The 20,585-nt window shown below is 50.6% G+C and overlaps 1 protein-coding gene across 6 annotated transcripts in view; it reads left to right on the top strand.

The window, feature by feature from the left end:
* Positions 1–20,585, top strand: part of LOC122236738 (MAP/microtubule affinity-regulating kinase 3-like) — a 136,315-nt gene that overhangs the window by 60,892 nt on the left and 54,838 nt on the right. For 2 of the 6 annotated variants that reach the window (XR_006214981.1, XR_006214987.1), the window contains one exon: positions 5,126–5,283. The exons of 3 other annotated variants lie outside the window; for them this stretch is intronic. Coding sequence is in view for 1 of the 3 variants with exons in the window: in XM_042979620.1 (XP_042835554.1) it covers positions 5,126–5,892 (767 nt within the window). In the remaining 2 variants the exon portion in view is untranslated. Of the gene's footprint in view, positions 1–5,125; positions 5,905–20,585 lie in introns of those variants that run through there. One more of the 6 variants, XM_042979620.1, reaches the window with a different exon arrangement.

Genomic DNA, 20,585 nt, shown 5'->3' on the forward strand with positions numbered 1-20,585 from the left:
CGAAGGGCAGTCCAACTTTCGGGACTGCTCAGAGAGTCGGCTAAGGCTTCCGTTGAAGTGTCACTGCTCAACTTCTGCCTGACATCGTTCTCTGCCTCCCCCTTCTCTTCGCCGGGGGTGGATCGCTGCCCTCATAAACTTGTTTCTTACATGCGAAACTCCAGAATCTCGGTCCCGACCATGCATAGCATTTCTTTCGAAAGATTCCCTTCTCACAAACCTTCTGCAATTTTCCCTTTCTCATTCCTTCAGATTTTGTCCTACGTTTTCCCCTCTTTATTTTTTTTTAAATTTTGTTTGAGAGAGAGAGAGCACAAGCGGGGGAGGGGGGGAGAGAGAGACACAGAGAGACACAGAGAGAGAGAATCTCAAGCAGGCTCCACTTGGAGCCTGACACGGGGCTCAATCCCACAACTCTGGGATTATGACTTGCGCAGAGGTCAGGAGTGGGATGCTCAACAGACTGAGCCACCCAGGTACCCCAAGTTTTCCCTCTTTGAATAACCAGTCTCACTTTCATTAAATACAGAATTTTTTCCCTTATTTTTTCAAGTAGCCTTAATTACATTTATTAAAATTATTTACATCTGTCTGTCTGTCCTTCGCTTGCCCATAAAGCTTCAGAAGCCATTGGACAGGGCTCTAACGTCTTTTTCTTTTCCATCACATTTTGTGACAGTCACAACGCCAACAGCTGGTTTGACTTACAGTAAACACAAGCAGAGTGAAACTATCATATTTAATGTTGGCAATTCTAAAGACTTATGTCCATTTTAACTAAATGAACAACGTTACATTAGCTTTCATACCAAATATTATCCAAGATCACTTGAACTTGAACGACACCTGGGGTTAGTTTCTATCTTTCTGAGTTTTAGAACGCCCAGTTCTTTTTTTTCTTTTAATTGTTTTAATGTTTATTTACTTTTGAGAGAGAGAGAGAGACAGAGAGAGACAGAGCGTGAATGGAGGAGGATTAGAGAGAGAGGGAGACACAGAATCTCAAGCAGGCTCCAGGCTCTGAGCCCTCAGCACAGAGCCCTACGTGGGGCTCGAACCCACAGACCACAAGATCATGACCTGGGCTGAAGTCAGACGCTTAACCGACCGAGCCACCCAGGCGCCCCTAGAACACCCAGTTCTTACAAGCACTTGCCTTCAAACCAGCTAAGTAGAGCACTTTTACAAATTAATTTTCACAACCACCACCCGGAGGTAGAGAAACTATCTCACATTTACAACATACATAGACACACGTACCATTCCACAAACAGGGTGCAAGCAAAACCTTAAAGGCCCAGTTTCCTAATATCTCCCTTTTACAAAACACAGCTAAGTGCAAGATGGTCTTACCATTTATGGATCCCTTCATCGGTCGTCTTTCTCAGGAGTCTGATGAATATTGTGGTGGAGCAGAGTTGCCAAAAACAAACGATGGCCTCGTTTGGGAGACTCCAGCCCGTAGGGCTGGATGTGCAGATAGATTGTCCTTTCCCAGCGTCCAACGAGGACATGGCTTGTTGTATTCAAAGATGCCCAAAGCAGTCAAAGCAGCTGACAGACCAATTGAAGCCCAGGTTACCTCCGTGAATTTTCCCCTCCCCACCCCACCCCCTGCCCCGCTTCAGCTGTGTCCAGTCTGCGGTGTGGCCCATCCGTTGTGGACGGAGGCTCTCAGAAGAGGTCCATAGATGTTCAGCCTGATTCTGGAGACACTACTGGTCCTCTCTTTCCACAGACAAGAGAAAGGTCTCTTTTGTCGCTGAGAAAATAACTCATGTGGCTGGATATTTTCGAAAACTCCTCTGGTGACTGTCTGGAAGGTGGCCCAGAGATATTTAGGGTGCATCAAAGCAATGCCGGCCTGATAGAATTAGTTAGGAAGTGTTCTTTCTCCTGAATTTTTTGGAAGAGTTTGAGAAGATTGGTGTCAATTCTTCCAATGTTTGGTAGAATTCACCAGTGAGGCTGTCAGATCCGGGGCTTTTTTTTGTCAAGTGGTCTTCGATTACAGCCTCAATCTCCTCCCTAGTTATGTACGAATCTCTTCCGATTTTCTCTTTCTTTGTGATTTAGTCTTGGTAGGTTTTCTAGGTCTAGAGATTTGTCCATTGTATCTGGATTCTCCAATGAGCTGGACTACACTTGTTGATAGCACTCTAACCCTTTCGACGTCTGTAAGGAGTAGAAAGACCCTCTGTTTCATTTATCTCTGCTCTAATCTTTATTATTTCCTTCCCTTTGCTACCTTTGGCTTTTTCTAGTTTCTTAAGTTGCACGTCTATGGTGTTGATTTAAGATCTGTCTTGATGTTTACTGTGAGCGTTTACAGCTATAAATTTCCCCCTCACCACTGCTTTGTTGTTTTCCAGGAGTTTTGACGCGTCGTGTTTCATTTCCCTTCACCTCTACGTATTTTCGCATTCCACTGTGATTTCTTCTTCGACACATTGGTTCTTTGAGAGTGTGTTTTCAGTTTTCACAGCTTTTTAAATTTTCCACTCTTCCTTCTGTTACCGATTTCTGACTTCATCTTCTTGTGGTTGGAAAAGATACTTTGTATGATATCTATCTTGTAAAATCTACTGAGACTTAACTCGTGACCTAATGCAAAGTCTGTCTCAGAGAAGGTCCCTCGTGCCGTTATTGTTGAGTGGGGTCCCGTGCCCATCTGTTAGATCTGGCTGGGCTATCGTGTTCTTCAATCCTCTGTGTCCTTACTTACCTTCTGTCTGGTTGTTCTGTCCATTATTGACAGTGGGATATTGAAGGCTCCAATGATTATTATAGAACTATTTTTCCCTTCAGTTCTGTCGATAATGGCCTCTCATTATGTGTGTAAATGTTTATCATTTTTTCTTCTTGCTGTACTGAACCTCTTAATTCATATAAAATGTCCTTCTTTGTCTCTTGTAACATTTTCTGATTGAACGTCTGTTTTGTCTGGTATTATTACAGCCACTCCACCCTTTCTTTTGGTTACTATTTGCATGGATTATCTTTTTCCTTCCTTTCATGTTCAACTTTTTTGTGTCTTTGGATCTGAGTCCCTTGTAGGTAACAGATAGTTGGATCCTATGTTTTTATCCATTTCACTAATCTGTTTAATCTGCTTACATTTAAAGTCATTACTGATAAGGAAGGAATTCCTTCTGTGGTTTGCTCTCTGTTTTCTATATGCCTTAATTGCTTTCTGTCTCAAATTTTCTGCATGACTATCTTCTTTTGCATTTAGTTGATTTTTTTTGTAGTGAAACATTTTAATTCCCTTCTCATTTCCTTTTGTGTATGTTCTGTAGCGTGTGTGTGTGTGTGTGTGTGTGTGTGTGTGTGTGGTTGTGTGTGGTTACCATGGGATTGCTTTTAACATCCTAAAGTTACAACATTGTAATGTCAATTTATACCAGCTTAACCTCAATAACACATGAAAACTCAGCTACTTTACAGCCCTGACCCCACCTTCTTTCAGTTGTTAATGTCACAAAATTACATCTTTATGCATCTTGTGTCCAAAAGCATAGATGAATAATTAGGTTTTTAAATATATCAGTCTCTTAACATAGAGAACAAAAAGTAGAGCTACAGACCAAAGTCATAACAGTACTAGCGTTCATAATTGTCTGTCTGCTTACTTTTACCGGAGATTATTTCTTCAGAAGGCTTCGAGTTACTTGTTCAGTGCCCTTTCATTTCAACCTGAAGGACCCCCTTCACTGCAGGGCCGGTCTAGTCATCAGGGCAAGGCTTTCAGCTTTGGTCGATCTGGGAATGTCTTCATTTCTTCCTCATTTTTGAAGGACAGTTTTCCCAAATGTAGGATTCTTGGTTGACAGCTTTTTTCCTTCAATGCTTTCAACACATCAACCCATGCCTTCTAGCCTCCAAGGTTTCTGATGAGAAATCTCCTCACAACCTTATCAGTGAAAATATGATGAAAAGCAATGTTCCTCTGAGCTTTATAGATGTTAATAATGAGCCTTATCGTGTTTTACACAACACAACATTTCCTTATACGTTGTAGCACCATTTTGAGACCAGGAACTGAGTATTTTAAGTGTAGACATTATGAGGTCTATACAAGCCAAAATTACAGTTTTCTAAACTTGAAGTGAAAAGGCCACTGAACCATCTTACAGATTTTGATTTCTAACAAAGTAAATATCAATCTTGAAAAGCCCACACAAACAAACAAAAAGCCCATTGGGGGTCTTTTTTTTTTATTGAGTAAAGGGGTTTTGGGAATAAAAAGTGAGGAAACCACTGTGGTCTCAGACATCCCCAGCCATGATTGCATAATTGGCCCATTTCTTGCTGTGCCCTCACAAAGCCCCATGGTGAAGTCATGGCAAGACCTGTCTATATAAGACCCTGGCTCGGCTGGGTGTTTGGTCTTTACAGCCCAGGAAGCTTTGGTGACCTGTCGGCCTTTGACCCTAGCTAGTTTGATTTCGACTTCTCTTTTTTTCATTTTGTTTATTTTTTTATTTTTATTTTTCTTTCTTCTCTACTCCTTTTCTCTCCCAATTTTTTTTGCCTTTTTCTGTTTTTACTTTTTTTTTTTCTCCTTTTTTAGTTTTTCTTTTTCTCAATTTTTTTTCGTTTCCTCCCTTCATTTTCTTTGTGTGTGTGTGTGTGTGTGTGTGTGTGTGTGAGTGTGTGTGTGCGCGTGTGTGTTTTTCATTTGTTTTTTTTTGTGTTAGCGTTTTAGTACAGTTAGTATAGTTCATATTGTTAGTATAGTTCATATTGTTAGTATAGTTCATAAGCATAGTATTGTTAGTATTGTTAGTATTTTGTAGGTTGGTATTGTTGGTTAGCATAGTCCGTGTAATTAGCATTATTTAGCGTTAGTATAGTTAGTAGGTCACCATGCTTCAGGGGCGTAAGGCCATTACCGCTGGTGAGGAGGACTTCTGTATTTACGAGATCCCCGAGGTCACCAGTGAGGGCAGCGTCCCCCCCAGGAAGCAGTCTGATGTGACGTTCATCAAGAAAACCCAGAAGGACCCCGCTGGCCTCCAGGGACTTTGTCGTGAAGCCCAGAATATGAAGACCTCAAGTCACCCAAGTGTTGTCAAGTCACTTGAGGTGATCAACAGCAAGGAAACATTGGTTCTCCTTTCAGAATACGTAAGCAGAGACAACCTGCGTGACGATTTTACGCACCGTGGCCAAGTGACGGAGGAGGTTCCAGACAAATTCTGCCAGCTGTTATCGGTGGTGGAGTACTGCCACCAACAAGGTATGATCGGCGGGTATCTAAAGCTAGAGACACTGCTTTTTCAAAAGAAGCTGAAGGTAAAACTCACGGGGGTTGGACTAAGCATCCAGTTTGCTGGCTACAAACTCCACACTTTCTGGGACAGCCCCCCTTATTCTGCCCCGCGACTCTTCCTGCAGCAAAGGGAGGACACCCCTTCCGCAAACGCTTGGAGCCTGGGGGTGGTTTGGTACTGCTTGGCCACCGGGTTGGAGCCGTTTGAGGGGGAAGTCTTCTGGGACGCGGAACGAAATATCGAAAACAGGGAACACAATGCTCTGGTTTTCATGTCCCTGGAGAGTGAAAACATGTGGTACACGTTGACAACTATCCAGCCCACGATCAGGACACCAACCACAGTCCGCTCCTGGAGCTCCATCGCAACCTGTTCCAGCACAGGCCTGTCCTCAGAGCAGAGTAGTCTGACCTCCGAAGGGACCAGCATAGGGACCACGATTAGCGGGCCCAGATGCAACTCGCCAGCCACAAACTCCGACACCAGCAGTGAATACAGGCAGCCAGGGAGGATGTCTCTAGAGCCAAAAAATCAGGTTCTCAAACATCTCAATAAATTAAAAAATGTATTTAAAAAAAATAATAAAATACAACCCCCAAAAAATGCAAATAAATGAGAGCCAGAAGAGAGCCACGTGTCCGTGCCTTTATTTTATTTTGTTTTTTAACTTTAAAGGAAAAATGTTTGTTTTGAAAGAGAAGGGACAGTGCGAGTGGGGGAGGGACAGAGAGAGAACCCCAAGTCTACTCTGTGCTATCAGCTCGGAGCCCGACGCGGGGCTCCAGCTCACAAAACTGTGAGATGGCGACCTGAGCAAGACCAAGAGTGGGACGCTTGAGCCACTGAGGCCCACCCAGGAGCCCCGTCCCTGCTTTTTAAGTGCAGGGAACGATGCTGAGCTCCAGGAAGCCCGGGGACATGGCACAGGAGATTGGCCAGGGCGACGGGTGGGACCAGATCCAGAACAGCTTCACAGGCTGGAGGAGTGTCGGTGGGATAGTGACCTGCTGGATGTGGAGTTGTAGGAAGCACAAGGTGGAGGTGGTGAAGTTTTGGGAGTGATGGGGGGTTCGTGGGTCTGGAGCCGATGGCCAAGGAAGAATTCGTGAAGAAGTCTTTGGTGCAAAAAGGTGATTTTATTAAAGCACGGGGACAGGTCCCATGGGCAGGGAGAGCTGCACTGGCGTCGTGACGGGTAGCTCATTATATACCCTCAGGTTGGGAGGGGGTTAGGGAGAGAGCCAGAATTCCTTGGAGACTTACTCTAGGACTCAAGGTTCCAGGACCTTGAGGGGCTAGCTGTTGCCAGGAAAACGCCGTTTCTTGCCGTTTAATGAAACCTCAGCCATGAGACCCTTTAGATGGATCTGGGCAGGCCATAAGCGTGGAGGATGATTGCCAGCATATATGTTGCGGGGGTTGAGCTGAAGTAGATTTGTCATTATTTGTCATAATGGCGTGTGGGCAGCGGGGGCCCCGGGGGTGGGTCACAATGGGGTGTGGGCAGCGGGAGCCCCGGGGGTGGGTCACAATGGGGTGTGGGCAGCGGGAGCCCCGGGGGTGGGTCACAATGGGGTGTGGGCAGCGGGGGCCCCGGGGTGGGTCACAATGGGGTGTGGGCAGCGGGGGCCCCGGGGTGGGTCACAATGGCGTGTGGGCAGCGGGAGCCCGGGGGGTGGGTCACAATGGCGTGTGGGCAATGGGAGCCCCGGGTCCCCTTCCAGGGACTGCCCACCTGGTGGGGAAGGAATGAGCTGGGTGCAAACACTCTGGATATCACCCTCTCTTTCCTGTGCACCCACTGGGGACCAGACCTCAGCCGGTGGATGTCCCAGCTCTCCCTACCCCACCCTCCCCCCTGCTGTCCCCCTCCTCCCTTCTGCCCTGGCTCCGGACTCACCTGCTCTCACTGGCCACAGGTGCAGGGTCCATCATGGCCCCCTTCCTTTCATGTCTCACTTTGGCCACCTCCGGAAGCTGACTTGGATGACCACGCATAGCAGGCTCTTTTTGCCCAGATGTTGGGTCAACAGTAATCCACTTATCTCACTGGAAAGTCTTAAGACACCACATAAAACCAAATCGTGGCTCTGTGCCCTCTGTATACATGACAGAGAACCCCAATATAACAGACTGGTGAGGAAGGAGGTGGGGTGAGATCAGAGGGTCCCTAGTAATGGCCCCCGAGTTGCAACTACTGAGAGGCTTGTCACCTCTGGGTGCCCCAGGAGATTCACTCCTCTCTCCCCTTCATCCCCGACCAGAAACACTCCAGATTTGTGCCAGCAGACTGGTTGACTGTACTGTGTTTTAAAGGACAAGGAGTGCGTAATTCACTCATTTATTCACTCAACAAACACGTTTACATGATGGTATATATGGTGGAGGTTCCATGGGGCACAGGACCCAGTTCCTGCCCTTCAGAGCTGAGGCCACCGGGAATAGGTAAGGGAGCGTGGAGTGCAGTTCCAGAGTCAGGTTCAGATCGCAGCTCTACCACTGACTCGCCGTGTGACCTTGGGGAAGTCACTTAACCTCTCGGGGCCTCAGTCTTCCCACCTATAAAATGCATACACTAGTGATGCCCGCCTCGAGGACAGCTGTGAAATTGAAATAAGGTCATTTAGAGAAGCTCTGGGAACACTGCCCAGGGCAAAGTGCGGCAAGTATTTACTGCTCATTTAGCGGCCATTACTGAGCACCTACTATGTGCCAGGCACCAGGGATGCAGCAGTAGGCCCCGGAGGGGTAGACAGGTGAGCAGTGCAGAATACCCAGGAGACCCCAGGTGTGGGAAAGCAGAGGCTCCTGGGGATCACACTCCCTCCACCTTTCCCTGCCCTGAACCTACAGCTGCTGGCCCCTCCTGCTCACCTGCCAGCCAGACCCCATTGTCCTGCGGCATCTGGGGAGCGCTTTGCCAATTGCCTGCCTCAAAGGTGCACTTGTCCTAGCTCTTGCCAGCTGGGGGACCTCAGGACACTGCCTTGGCCTCTCATCACCTGCTTTCTTTCTGTGAGGGAGGACCCAGCCCCTTCCACGGGGGTTCAGCGAGGAGCAGGGGACAGAGTGGATGGCATCCAGCCAGCAGGGTCAGCTCCTGCGGTGACCGGGAAGCAGCTTTAAACACACCTGCAGCTCCCCTGTGGCTCGCGGAGCCTCGTGGTCTGTGGTCTGCAGAGGCGGCCCAGGGCGGGTGATGTATCTGTGCCCCAGGTGTGGTGGAGGGGGGTTAATTAAAAAGGTGGCTGGGAGATGAATTTCTGGAAACACAAATTGGAAACCAGTGGAAGCTATTGATCTGCCTAATGGGAAGCCGATGGTTTCTGAGCGTGCAGACAGCTCCGGCACAGGCAGGTGGCAGGAATGATGTGGCCCCTTCCCCGAGCTGATCGGCCCCAGGTGCACTGGGAACATGGGTCGGGGAGGGGCCGAGGAGGTGCCCACAGCCTCCCGGTGGGGCCCTGGGGTACTGATTCTGGCTCAGAGCTGGGGAGCCCGCTGCGTTTCTGCTTGGGGTCCTCATCAGAGGAGCTCCTATTTCCTCATCTGGAAACTCCTGACCCCTGGTATTATTGTCAGGTTAAGTGGGTTGTGACAAATCCTGTCCTCAGTGCTGGGTACACGGGAGTAAACACCCTGGCCCACGTCTCAACCCTCCTGGAGCTCACACTCTAGTGGGTGCGACACACAATGAGCAGATACAGTTTCAGGGAGAACTGCCTGTGCAAAGGCCTTGAGGGGGGAGGACCCGGTGGCCTGCAGTTGGCAACAGTAGCCTGGGATGTGAATAGACATCACCGTGGCAATCCACAAATACCCCCCAAATTTCAGATCCCCACACCCCCAGGGGACTGCGGCACCATTGCGGAGAACCGGTGATGTGGATCTGCTCGTTTCCTTTTCACGGAGTCCCTGCGGCATACACGTAATTTTATGCCCGTTACACAGATAAACAAAGTAAAGCTCAGAGACGCTTGGCCAGGGCTGAAGGCCACACAGCTAGGAAACCGAGCCTCCAGTGCAGTGCTTTGCCACAGCTCATGGAGCGGGCGTGGCTGTATTCCTTTGGTGTCCCCGCACTATCACAGCAGGGCTGGGCCCAGGGCCTGGCTCACCAGCCCCGGCCCATCTTGGGCTGCGCTGCTGTAGAATGTAGGCAGGTGACTGTTCACACTGCCCCTGGTGAGTGGATGCCATTGAGGCGTGGGCAGACTTTATCAAGCGCCGGCTGGTGCCTGGGCTCCTGTCTCACCGCACCCCCTCCTTCCCTCCCTAGACCAGAGTCAATTTGAAAGCACTTACTCGTGAAATGCTCTCTCAGGATTTGGGTGGGGAAGATGGCCAGTGTTAGTCTGCTTATTGATCGCTGGACTTTATAAGGGTTTATCTCTGAAACAATGAAACTGAAAGATGGCCTCTAAATTTATATCTCCAGCCTATATCTCCACCGCCTCCCCCCGAATTCCAGGCTTTTTAGCACCAGTGGCCCTTCAGGCATCACACTGCCCATCCACCCAAGGGCCTCCTGGGTCTCCGTTTCCTTTCTACTGTCTCAGCAGGGGGAGCTTTTATAAGCACAAACCACATCATGTTGCTGGTTTGGAACACCCGATGCTTTGCACTTTGCCCAAAATCTAGATTCCCCATCACACCTGCCCCGCCTCCCCCTCTACCTCCCCTGAAGGGGCACTCCCCTTCAGACACTCCGTCCCCCTTGCAGCTCTTCAAGTACACAGGGTGTTCTCTGGCCTCAGGGACTTTGCACTGGCCACTCCCTGTCTGAACCACTAGTATCCCAGGTCTTTGCATGACTGGTGCCTTGTCACTATCCAGGTCTCAGCTCACAGGTCACCTCCTTGGGAAACACTCCCGGACCATCCCCAGACACCTTCACGGCGCGTAGTGCCCTCTCCAAGTATTGAGTGTGCACCTGTGCACAAGCTTCCCGTCTATCCCTACCCCCATGGTAGCAGGAACTGTCTTTCCTAATTACCGCCCAATCCCCAGGGCCTAGGCCAGGGTTCGGTAAACATTTGTACAATTAATCAATGAACAGAGTGTGAGGCTTTGCAAAAATTCAGCCAGAGACACAACCTGACTTGGCCCGGAATCCTGGGCTTTGCTGGATTTACCCTCACTTGGTGGCATTGTGCTGGGTCTGCCCGCCACCCCCTCCACCAGTCCCAAACCACTGACCTGAGGATAGGTAACCCTGTGGTGTCCTCAGCCCCTGGCTCTGTCCCAGCTCGGAGGGCGGGCCTCAAGGGGATGTCCTGGAGGCTGGTCTGCACTGAAAGTCCAAGCCCTCTGTGTGTGTTGAGGGGAAATGCCTCACCCTGGGCTGCCAACCCCAGCAGAGGAAACCACCCCAACACCCAAGGGGTTAGGACTTGAGGATGAAGTTTCACCAGGCAGATGAGGAGAGAGGGAAGAGTGTCCTGGGCAGAGGGAACAGTGTGTGCAAAGGCCTAGATGTAGGAAGAGCCTGGTATAAAGACAGAAGAGGAAAGAGCCAGCCAAACCTCATTTTGGAAGGAGGACTATGGTCTTCATCTGCCTCATTGGATCTCCCCCACCACTCTATGCTAAGGAGGAGTCAGTGGAGCTTCACTCAAGGTCATGGGGAAGTCTTCTCCCATGGCCCCTTGTACCAGCCTCCTCCCTGCCCTCCCTGTTCCTGCCCTTGCCACCCTGCTATCTGTTCTCAGCACAAAGCCAGAGGGGCCCTCCCAAGGCTCCCACCTTAGAGTAAAGGCCAAGGCCATCCAAAGCCTGCACCAGCCAGTCCTCTGACCACCCCTCCTCAACTGTCCCCATCACTCCCTCTGCACCAGCACAGCGGCCTCCTCGCTGATCCTGGAACACACCAGGCACACTCCTACCTCACTCAGGGCCTTTGCACGTGCTGAGCCCTCTGCCCAGAACCACCTCCTTCATTGCTGGTTCTGCTTTTATAGGGAGACAAGGTGAATTGGGCACGAACAGGGAGCACTTTGAGGTTGAGGGGGCTTTCCTGGTATCTAAAGCTGCCCCAAGGGAGACCTTTTGGGGAACACTGATGGCTATTTTCCTAAAACTTAGGGCCAAGAAGCCCTCCCAGAGCTGGAGCCCCAGGGTGATCCGGGAGAAGTCCCATTTACCTTGGCCTGCTTCATTCCTGTAAATACTGACTGTGGCTTCCCAAAAGATCGAGCTCTGCCAGTGATGTGACTTAAGCGGGGCCTCTAAGGGCTACGGATGCCTGGGCCAGCACTCAGGCACAGAATGGCCACTACCTGTAAGCCCCGCCTGGTGCCGCCTCCGCTCTTTCTGAACAGAGGACGGTAGTGACCTCCGTGACCACCCGAGGGACCTGAGCCTGAAAAGCATTTGTCCCACTGGCTCTGAGAGGATGCAAGTCTTAGTGGTTTTAAAACGTCAGATTCTCATGAAATGCCATCCAGCACACCTGAAGCGGCATCCCCTCCCACCCCACCGAGTACTTGTCAGCACCCCCAGGCCGGAGTCTGACACGCCCACGTGCCCAACTCTGGCATCAACTTCCCCAGGTGGCAGACACAGGCAGCCTAGTCCAGCTGCACCCATTCCTGGACCTGAAACTCCACTCAGGTCTCTGCTCAAGTGTCGCCTCCTAACCCCCCTCCCCATCTTACCCCAGTTCCTTCTCCTTCAGGGCACTGTTGGCTACCTGACATGTGACATGGTCATTGTGCAACAGCTTCGTCGGTAGGTAATTTACATATAGAAAGCCCACCCGCTTAAAGCATGCAAGGCAACGGTTTTAGTATATTCAGAGTTGTGCAACCATCACCACTGTCTAATTTTGTGATGTTTGCATCACCCATAAACCTATACCCATTAATAGTCATTCCCCGTTATTACCCCCGTCTTCCAAGCCCCTGGCAACCACTTACCCATTTCCTGTCTCTGTGGACTCGCCTGTCCTGAATATTCCTATAAACGGGACCATGCGCTCTGTGGTCTTTTGTGACCGACTTCGTTCATGGAGCAAAGTGTTATTTCTAATCATCCATTTCCCCCTACCTCAGGGCCTTTGCACTGCTGCTCCCTTTGCCGTGAATGTTCTTCCTCAGATACCTCTGCGGCTCCTTCCTTCACTCCCCTCCTCAGCAAGGGCTTCCCCAACCCCTATTTAAATGGGTAATTGTCGCCCTCTTCCTGGCCCTTCCAACCTTACCAGCTTTGCTTTCCTTCAGAGATCTTAGCTTCCCCCCACTCCCCGACATTGCTGCACTTCCCTATGATTCTGTTACCAGCCTCCCCAAAAGTCAGGGACCTTGTCTCGCTCACTGCTCAGTGCCCCCAAAAATGGCTGCATGTAATAGCTGCTCTGTGTTGGTTGAATGAAGAAATTCCAGGGTCTTCTGGGATCCTTTTAACCTTATTCAGAGCCAGCCTAGGGTCTGGTGAGGCCATGAGCCACCTGGGGGCAGGCACGCATCAGGAGCGCTATCACCCTGGGATGCTCAGTTTCGGCCTCTAGATGCCGCCACAGTGCTCAGGGTTCCAGGGGCCGAGCTCAGCAAGGACCTTAAGTGTCCGGGGCCTTCGGTGCCCACGAAGGGCAGCTGGGCATCTCCCACAGTGCCATGGAGCTGGCCATGAGGACAAGGTCTGCAAGCAGGGCTCAGGCCTCAGCCTTCCCCGGTGACAAATGGCTGATAATTAATGTTGGACCCGCACGTTATTAATCAATTTAAAGTCGAGTGCGCAGCCAGAAGCGATTCCGAGGAAAAAAATGTTCAGCCCCACATCCTCCTCATTCTTACTCATCAATCACCAATTTTGCAGGCAGCTTATTAAAATGTAGAGAAAAGCGTGGCTGGAGAAATAAAAAGCCCTTAAAGGCCCAGAGATGGTTTATCAGGGTTTTGCAGATGCGGAGGCAAAGGGTGGAGAGAGGGGTGTCAGGAATGGCAGAGCTGAGGGGCCAGGCCCCATTTCACAGAGGGAGGGGCTGAGGCCAGATCCTCAAAGGTGAAGGGCGATGGTGTGAAATCCAGAAGGGTTCATGCCAGCCCAGGAGCATGGCCAGAGGCTCGAGCCCCCAGCCCAGGAGGGGGGTGGAAGGGGGGGAGGGGGGGCGGAGCTTGCATAACATGCCAGCAGACAGAACGAAGATCCCATGTGGAGGACTTAGTGACCGAGGACAGCGGATCTAGGTCCAAATGCAGGGCAGGGGAAGACCATTGCTTTGGAGTTAGGCAGATCTGGATTCAAATCCCAGCTCTTCTCCCAACCAGTGGTATTAGTGGGTAAGTCGCTTTCTGTCTTGGAGCCTCAACTTCCTCCTGAGCCGGGAGAAAACCAGACCACTCTCAAAGGTTTGCAAGCATGGAAGGAGGCCACGTATACGAAGGCCTGGGAGACTTTAGGCAGAGAATAGATGCTCAGTAAATGAGAACTATCTCTGAAGGCCCAGAGCCGGTCACAGACCACAGCTGGTGTTTCTTCCGTGTCTCCGGAGGGCATGAGGATGTATTTTGAGTCTAGAGCCAAGCAGGTTTGCCCCTCTGCTAGGACAGTCTTTCCAAGTACCAGAAGCCTGCTATGCTTTTGCTTGTCCTGTTTCTTGTCTGGGAGTGTGCTTTCTTGTCTCCTTCCCCTAGGGAACTCTTACGCATCCTTCAAAACCTAGCTCATACGGCACCTCCTCTGTGCTGCCTTCCCAGTACTGTCAGTTGCTTGACTTCTGTGTTCCAAACATACTGGATTCTTGCTAGATTGTGAATCCCTTGTGGGAAGGGCCTTGCTTTGTGCCGCCTCAGGCGGTGACATAATACCTTTAATTTGATGAATAACTAAAGGGATGGCCATTTACCCCTTCCCTGATGTCACTTAGAGGCCTGTCCCTCACCATCCTTTGCCTCCATGACTGTGAACTTCTCAAGAGCCAGAGCCTGGTCTAGGGGTCTTGCCTTTGTCTGTCTCCCACTGGCCAGGTCCGTTCTTGATACATACTAGCTACTCAAAAGGTGTCAGAATGACCGAGAGGGAAAAGAGGAGACGGGAAAGCTGAGCCCATGCTTAGTAAGCACCTACTAAGAGTCAAGGGTGGTGCTGAGCATTTTTACCTGTATGATCCTTTTTTTAGCGTCATACCAAGCTCATGGCGCAGATGTGGGTACTGGGGCAGAAGGACCCAGATATGTGCAGGAGCCAGAATTTAAACCACAGAGTCTGAATGGCCCTTGAGAGCTGTTGCCATTTCATGATGATGCCTTCCAAAGGCGTTCATGCATGCATGAGTGACTTAATGAGTACACAGATAAATGAATGAATTACAGAGTTCTCAGGAGAAGCCTGCTGCCTCCTTCCTCTCTCACGCCAGTCCCTCTGCCTCCTGCCCAGGCCTTTCTCCGGTACAGCTGGGTCAGCGCTTTTATTTGGGGCTGTAGAATGAGACCTGGCCCGTCCCATGCCTTTGCAGGACTCCTACCTCCCTGCAGATTTTCCTGTGCGCCGCCCCCCTCCTACACCCTACCTTTCCTTGCTCTGCAGCTGCTGGCCCTTCCCGCTCCCCTGCCAATCAGACCCCCATTGTCCTGCCACATCTGGACTGCTCTGCAAATTGCCAGCCCCAAAAGGCTCACTCAGCATTCTCTGCAAGAAGACGTCCAGGCTTCATTCACAAACACGCGTTCCTAAAAGACTGGTGATTGTGTCCTCAGCATCCCCATTGGGGCCTACCTGGAGACTTGGAGTGGCAGAAAAAGCCCCAGATGGCTGGGGAGGGAGGGGTGATGGAGCAGGAAGGGAGCTTGGCCTCTGGGAAGTGCAGGGCATGCATTACAATATCCTTTGCTCCATGGGCACCAAAGCCTGTGTTCCTGCCTCTCAAGAGGTAGTGTCTCCCTAATGGGGCTGCAAGGATGTCGGTGGGAAGGCTGTTAACACCCCGAGGGCTGGACCTGCCCCGGGGTTCTGGTTCAAGAAGCCTGGGGTGGACATTTGATGCTTTGGTTAGGGGAACCATGAGGAGGCTTCAGGAAGGGCGAGACCTTGCCCAGCTGGGCTCACCTCTGGGGAAGGCAGTGACCATCTGGACCGGGTCACACGCAGCCCAGGGGACCCCAGGGACAGGGATGGTGGCAGTCTCTGGCTCATTCGCCTGTGCAGTAAGCCTAGAGCAAGGTGAGGAAGAGGGAGGGTGCTCAGAGAGCAAGATCTGACTGGTGCCAGCTCACTGATGACCATGGTCACTACCATGGTGAAACAGCAGCAGTGGCCCCTCTGAACCCCTACCGTGCGCCAAGTACAGAACACCTACCTCGCTTAGGGTCTGATTTGACATCAGTGAAGTCTTTGTTCGTGAATAATCTGAATGTGCCCCTCTGCTTTCCGGGAGGTAATGATCGAACTGAGCTCCCACCCTCCCTGAATTTCCAGTAGAAGCCCAGAGAGGGCATGCACTCTACCCCAGGTCACACAGCTTAGCAGGTGTAGGACTGACTGAGAGAAGGCCCTCGTGAACATGTGGTTGCTGGAATCAGTTGGCCTGGGTTTGGCTCCTGGGCCCCTCTGCTCAGCCGTGTGGCGAGAGACAGACCCCGAGCTTCACTGTCCTCAGTTTCTACTTCTGTTCTATGGGCCTGAGGAGAAGAAAGAGGCTGCTGTGACCACTCACGCTCAACCCCCCATCAGTGGACGTGGCTGCTTCTCTGCCACCACCTCCTTATGGCAAACCTGAGAGACGAGGAGCCTGAGGGTCAGGGTGAGGCAGTCCCCAGGGTCACACAGTGCAGTCCCCTCCCTGAGACATCGCTCCTCCTCTGGAAGCTGCTTTTAGAGGCTCGTGGCCTCCTGGGAGACCGTGTGCGGGCTGTGCTCACCCTGAACCTGGTGTCAGAGCCGGGGTGAGGATCTTCCTGAGCACAGGCAGGCCAGGGCCAGGCCTATAAGCTCCTCACAGGGCTGTGGGAGGCAGGACTCAAAATGCCTTTGATTAAAATACATAAGAAAAACGGACAGTGGAAATTGATAAATGCGAAATTAGTGTCCTCAAGGTAGGATATGGCAGCTGACCAGGCACAGCCCGGCCCACCTCCCCGGGCTCTCAGAGCAGACTGCCGAGGGACACCTTGTGATTTAGGACCTGGGTGGGTCACTGAGAAGTGACAGTATCTGAGTGGGACCTTCAAGTCTGACTTAGTGCATGGGTGAGGCCACTGAGGGGTGACTTTGGACCTGGGTGGGGCTAAAACAATCCCACACACGGAGATGTTGCCAAAAGGATCCAATCTAGAAACAAGATGCTCGGGACTGGCGTGGGTGTGGAGGTGGCGAGTGGTCTCACAGGCAGGCCTGGGAGGGAGCCAGGTCTGTTGGGCCTCTCTGGACCTCCTTGAGTCCCAGAGGTTTGGGGTTTTGCCAGCAACTCTTTCCAGGACTGTGTGGCAGCCACATGCTGCCCTCTGCTGGGACATCCTAGTATTACACCCCATGACATTGGGCTTGGGGCAACACCAGGGCTTCCCTGAGAACTTCATGGGGACATCCCTGGGATCCAGAGTCCTCAGGGCTGGCAGAGGCTCCCAAGGCCTTCTTCTGCCCCTGACAGACCCTTGATTTCTTAGTCACGGAGACGGGGAGCTCACTCCTTTTTGCAGTCAGCTTCAACGCTGCACAGCGCGGATCAGCTTGGCCCCAGAAGGCGTTGCAGTTGGCTCCCTCCTGGTGTCATCTCTGCTCTCTGGGTTTCAGGACTGCCTGTAGAGCCTGGGGGTGCTGAGCTGCCCTCCACCAAGCTGCCCTGCTCCAGACTGGGCTGTCCGGTTCCTCCAGGCCCTGCCCACCCTAGCCCTACACAAGCTGCCTTATGCCTGTTCATCTTCCATGGGGGAGCTCCAGACCAAAGAGACCTGGCAGGAGCTCCGAACAGCTGAGCACCCCCCCCCTCCCCTGGAGGGTAAGGCTTTCTCAGGAAAATCCCTGCAGATCTCTCAGACGTGCCTGTGTCTTTGTTTCTATGCCAGAGATGCTCAGTGTCCCTGGATCCAAAGGGAGGCTGACAATGGGCCAGGAGTTGAGGAATGGCTGGATATGGACAAAGGGGTGAGTGGCCGGCTCAGAGAGGCCAGCCAGGGTGAGGCCGCAGCACAGCCGGGAGCTGGGACTTCTCTGGAGCATCATGGGCAGGTCCCACAGGGGGCTCTCAGGACCTTCCACGCCCAAGTTCCTGCTCCTGCAGGAGCCACAAAGGAGGGTATTCTCAGGGAGGCCAAGGAGAAAGGAGAGGGGAGGGGGAAGTTGGCAGGCTTGGTGGTGAAGGAAGAGGACCGATCACTTGAGTAAAAAGCCCAGCGACTTTACCCGTCATCATGTAAGCAGACTCGTTCATTTGCTCGTTCCTCAAATATGTTTTGAGTACAAGCACACCTTACCTTATTGCGCTTTGCAGATACTGCATTTTTTTTTTTTTTTTTTTTTTTTTTCCAATCGAAGGTTCGTGGTGACCCTGCTTTAAGCAAGTCGCTCGGCGCCCTTTCTTCTGCAGCATTTGCTCGCTTCGCGTCCCTGTGTCACATCTCGGTAATTCTCGCAGTATTTCAAATTTTTTTGTTGTTAATCTATTTGTTCTGGCGATCCGTGATCAGAGATTGTTGAATGTTGCTGCTGTAACTGATTTGAGGTGCCGTGAACCGCGTCCATAAAAGATGGGGAATTTAATCGAAAGATGTGCGTGTTCTGACGGCTCCAGCGACTAGCCCCTCCCCTTCCCCCCTTCCTCTCCTCGGGCCTCCCTGTTCCCCGAGACACGATAATATTGAAATCAGGCCAGTGAAGAGGCTTACAGTGGCCTCTACGCGTTCGAGTGAAATGAGGACTCCCACGTCTCTCACTTCACGTGAAAAGGTAGAAGTGATTCCGCTTAGTGAGGCAAGCGTGTCAAAAACCGAGAAAGGCCCCAAGCCAGGCCTTGTGCAACAAATAGCCAAGGAACGTGGCTGTGATGCGAATGCGAAGGAAAAGTTCTGGAAGGAAATTCAAAGTGCTCCGCCAGTGAACACAAAAACGGTAAGAAAGTCACGCAGCCTGAACGCAGATATGGAGAAGGTCTTCGTGGTCTGGATAAGAGATCAAACCAGCCGCAACATTCTCTTAAGCCAAAGCCTAATCCAGAGCAAGGCCCTGACTCTCTTCAATTCTGTGAAGGCTGAGAGAGGTGAGGAAGCCGCAGAAGAAACGTCTGAAGCTAGCGGAGATTGGTTCGTGAGGTTTAAGGAAAGAAGCTGTCTCCCCAACATACGAGGACAAGGTGAAGCAGCAAGTGCTGATGTAGAACCCTCAGCGAGTTTTCCAGAAGGTCAGGCTGAGATACGAATGAAGGTGGGTTCACTAACCAGATTTCCAGTGTAGATGAAACAGCCTTCTGTTGGGAGAAGATGCCGTCTAGGATTTTCATAACGAGAGAAGCAAAGTCAATGCCTGGCTTCAAAGCTTCAAAGGACAGCCTGCCTCTCTTGTTAGGGGCTAATGCAGCTGGTGGCTTTAAGTCGAAGCCAGTGCTCACTTACCATGCAGAAAATCCCGGGGCCCTTGACAATTACGCTTTATCTACCCTGCCAATGCTCTCTACGTGCAACAACAAGGCCTGAATGACAGCACATCCGTGTACAACGTGGATTGCTGAATATTTTAAGCCCACTGTTGAGACCTGCTGCTCAGACAAAAAGATTCCTTTTATATATTTTTAAATATGTTTGTAATGTTTATTGATTTTTGAGAGAGAATGTGGTAGAACGTGAGCAGGGAAGGGCAGAGAGAGAGAGGGAGAACCAGAATCCGAAGCAGGCTCCAGGCTCTGAGCTGTCAGCACAGAGCCCGACGTGGGGCTCGAACCCACAAACTGTGAGATCATGACCTGAGCTGAAGTTGGATGCCCAACTGACCGAGCCACCCAGGCGCCCCTATACGTGTATATATATATACATATATATATGTATATGTATATATATATATGTATATGTATATATATATGTATATATATATGTATATGTATATATATATGTATATATATATATGTTAATTAATTTATTTATTGGGGTGCCTGGGTGACTCAGCCACCCAGGCGCCCCTACATATGTGTGTGTGTGTGTGTGTGTGTGTGTGTATATATATATATACGTTAATTAATTTATTTATTGGGGTGCCTAGGTGACTCAGTCGGTTGGGCATCCAACTTCAGCTCAGGTCATGATCTCATGGTTTGTGGGTTCGAGCCCCATGTCGGGCTTTGTGCTGACAGCTCAGAGCCTGGAGCCTGCTTTGGATTCTGTGTCTCCCTCTCTCTCTGCCCCTCCCCCACTTGTTCACGCTCGCTCTCTCTCTCTCTCTCTCTCTCTCCCTCTCTCAAAAATAAACATTTACAAATTTTTTAAATTAATTTATTTACTGTGAGAGAGAGACAGCACATGCACAAGTTGGGGAGGGGCAGAGAGAGAGGAAGAGAGAGAATCCCAAGTAGTCTCTGCTCTGTCAGTGTAGAGCCTGACGTGGGGCTCGATCTCACGAACCGTGAGATTGTGACCTGAGCCAAAATCAAGAGTTGGGACACTCAACCAACTCAGCCACCCAGGCACCCCTCAACTTTCAAGTCTTATTGTTTAAGAAATACATTTCCTAAGGCTATAGCTGCCATAGGTCCTGATTCCTTTGATGGCGCTGGGCAAAGTAAATGGAAAACCTTCTGGAAAGGATTCGCCATTCTAGGTGCCATTAAGAACATTCGTGATTCGTGGGAAGGGGCAAAAATATCAACCTTCACAGGAATTTGGAAGAAGTTGAGTCCAACCCTCACAGAGGACTTTAAGGGTTCAGGACTTGAGGGGAGGATGTCACTGCAGCTGTGGCGGAAAGAGCAAGAGAACCAGAATTAGAAGTGGAGCCTGAAGATGGGACTGAATTATCGGAATCTCATGATCAATCTTGAACAGATGAGAAGTTGCTTCCGACTGATGAGCCAAGAAAGTGGTTTCCTGAGATGGAATGAACTCCTGGTGGAGATGCCGTGAAGATTGTTGAAATGACAACCGAGGGTTTAGAATATTACATAAACTTAATTGATAAAGCAGCGGCCGGGTTTGCAAGGATTGATTTCAATTTTGAACGAAGTTCTCCTGTGGGTGAAATGCTCTCGAACAGCATTGTAGGCTACAGAGAAATGGCTTGTGAAAGGAAGCGTCAATCAATGCATTATTGTCTACTTTTTTTTAAATTTCTTCTTAATGTTTTATTTATTTTTGAGAGAGAGACAGACAGAGTGTGAGCAGGGGAGGGGCAGAG

The sequence above is a fragment of the Panthera tigris genome, chromosome A2, assembly GCF_018350195.1.
Source record: "Panthera tigris isolate Pti1 chromosome A2, P.tigris_Pti1_mat1.1, whole genome shotgun sequence".
In the NCBI taxonomy this organism is placed as follows: Eukaryota; Metazoa; Chordata; class Mammalia; order Carnivora; family Felidae; genus Panthera; species Panthera tigris.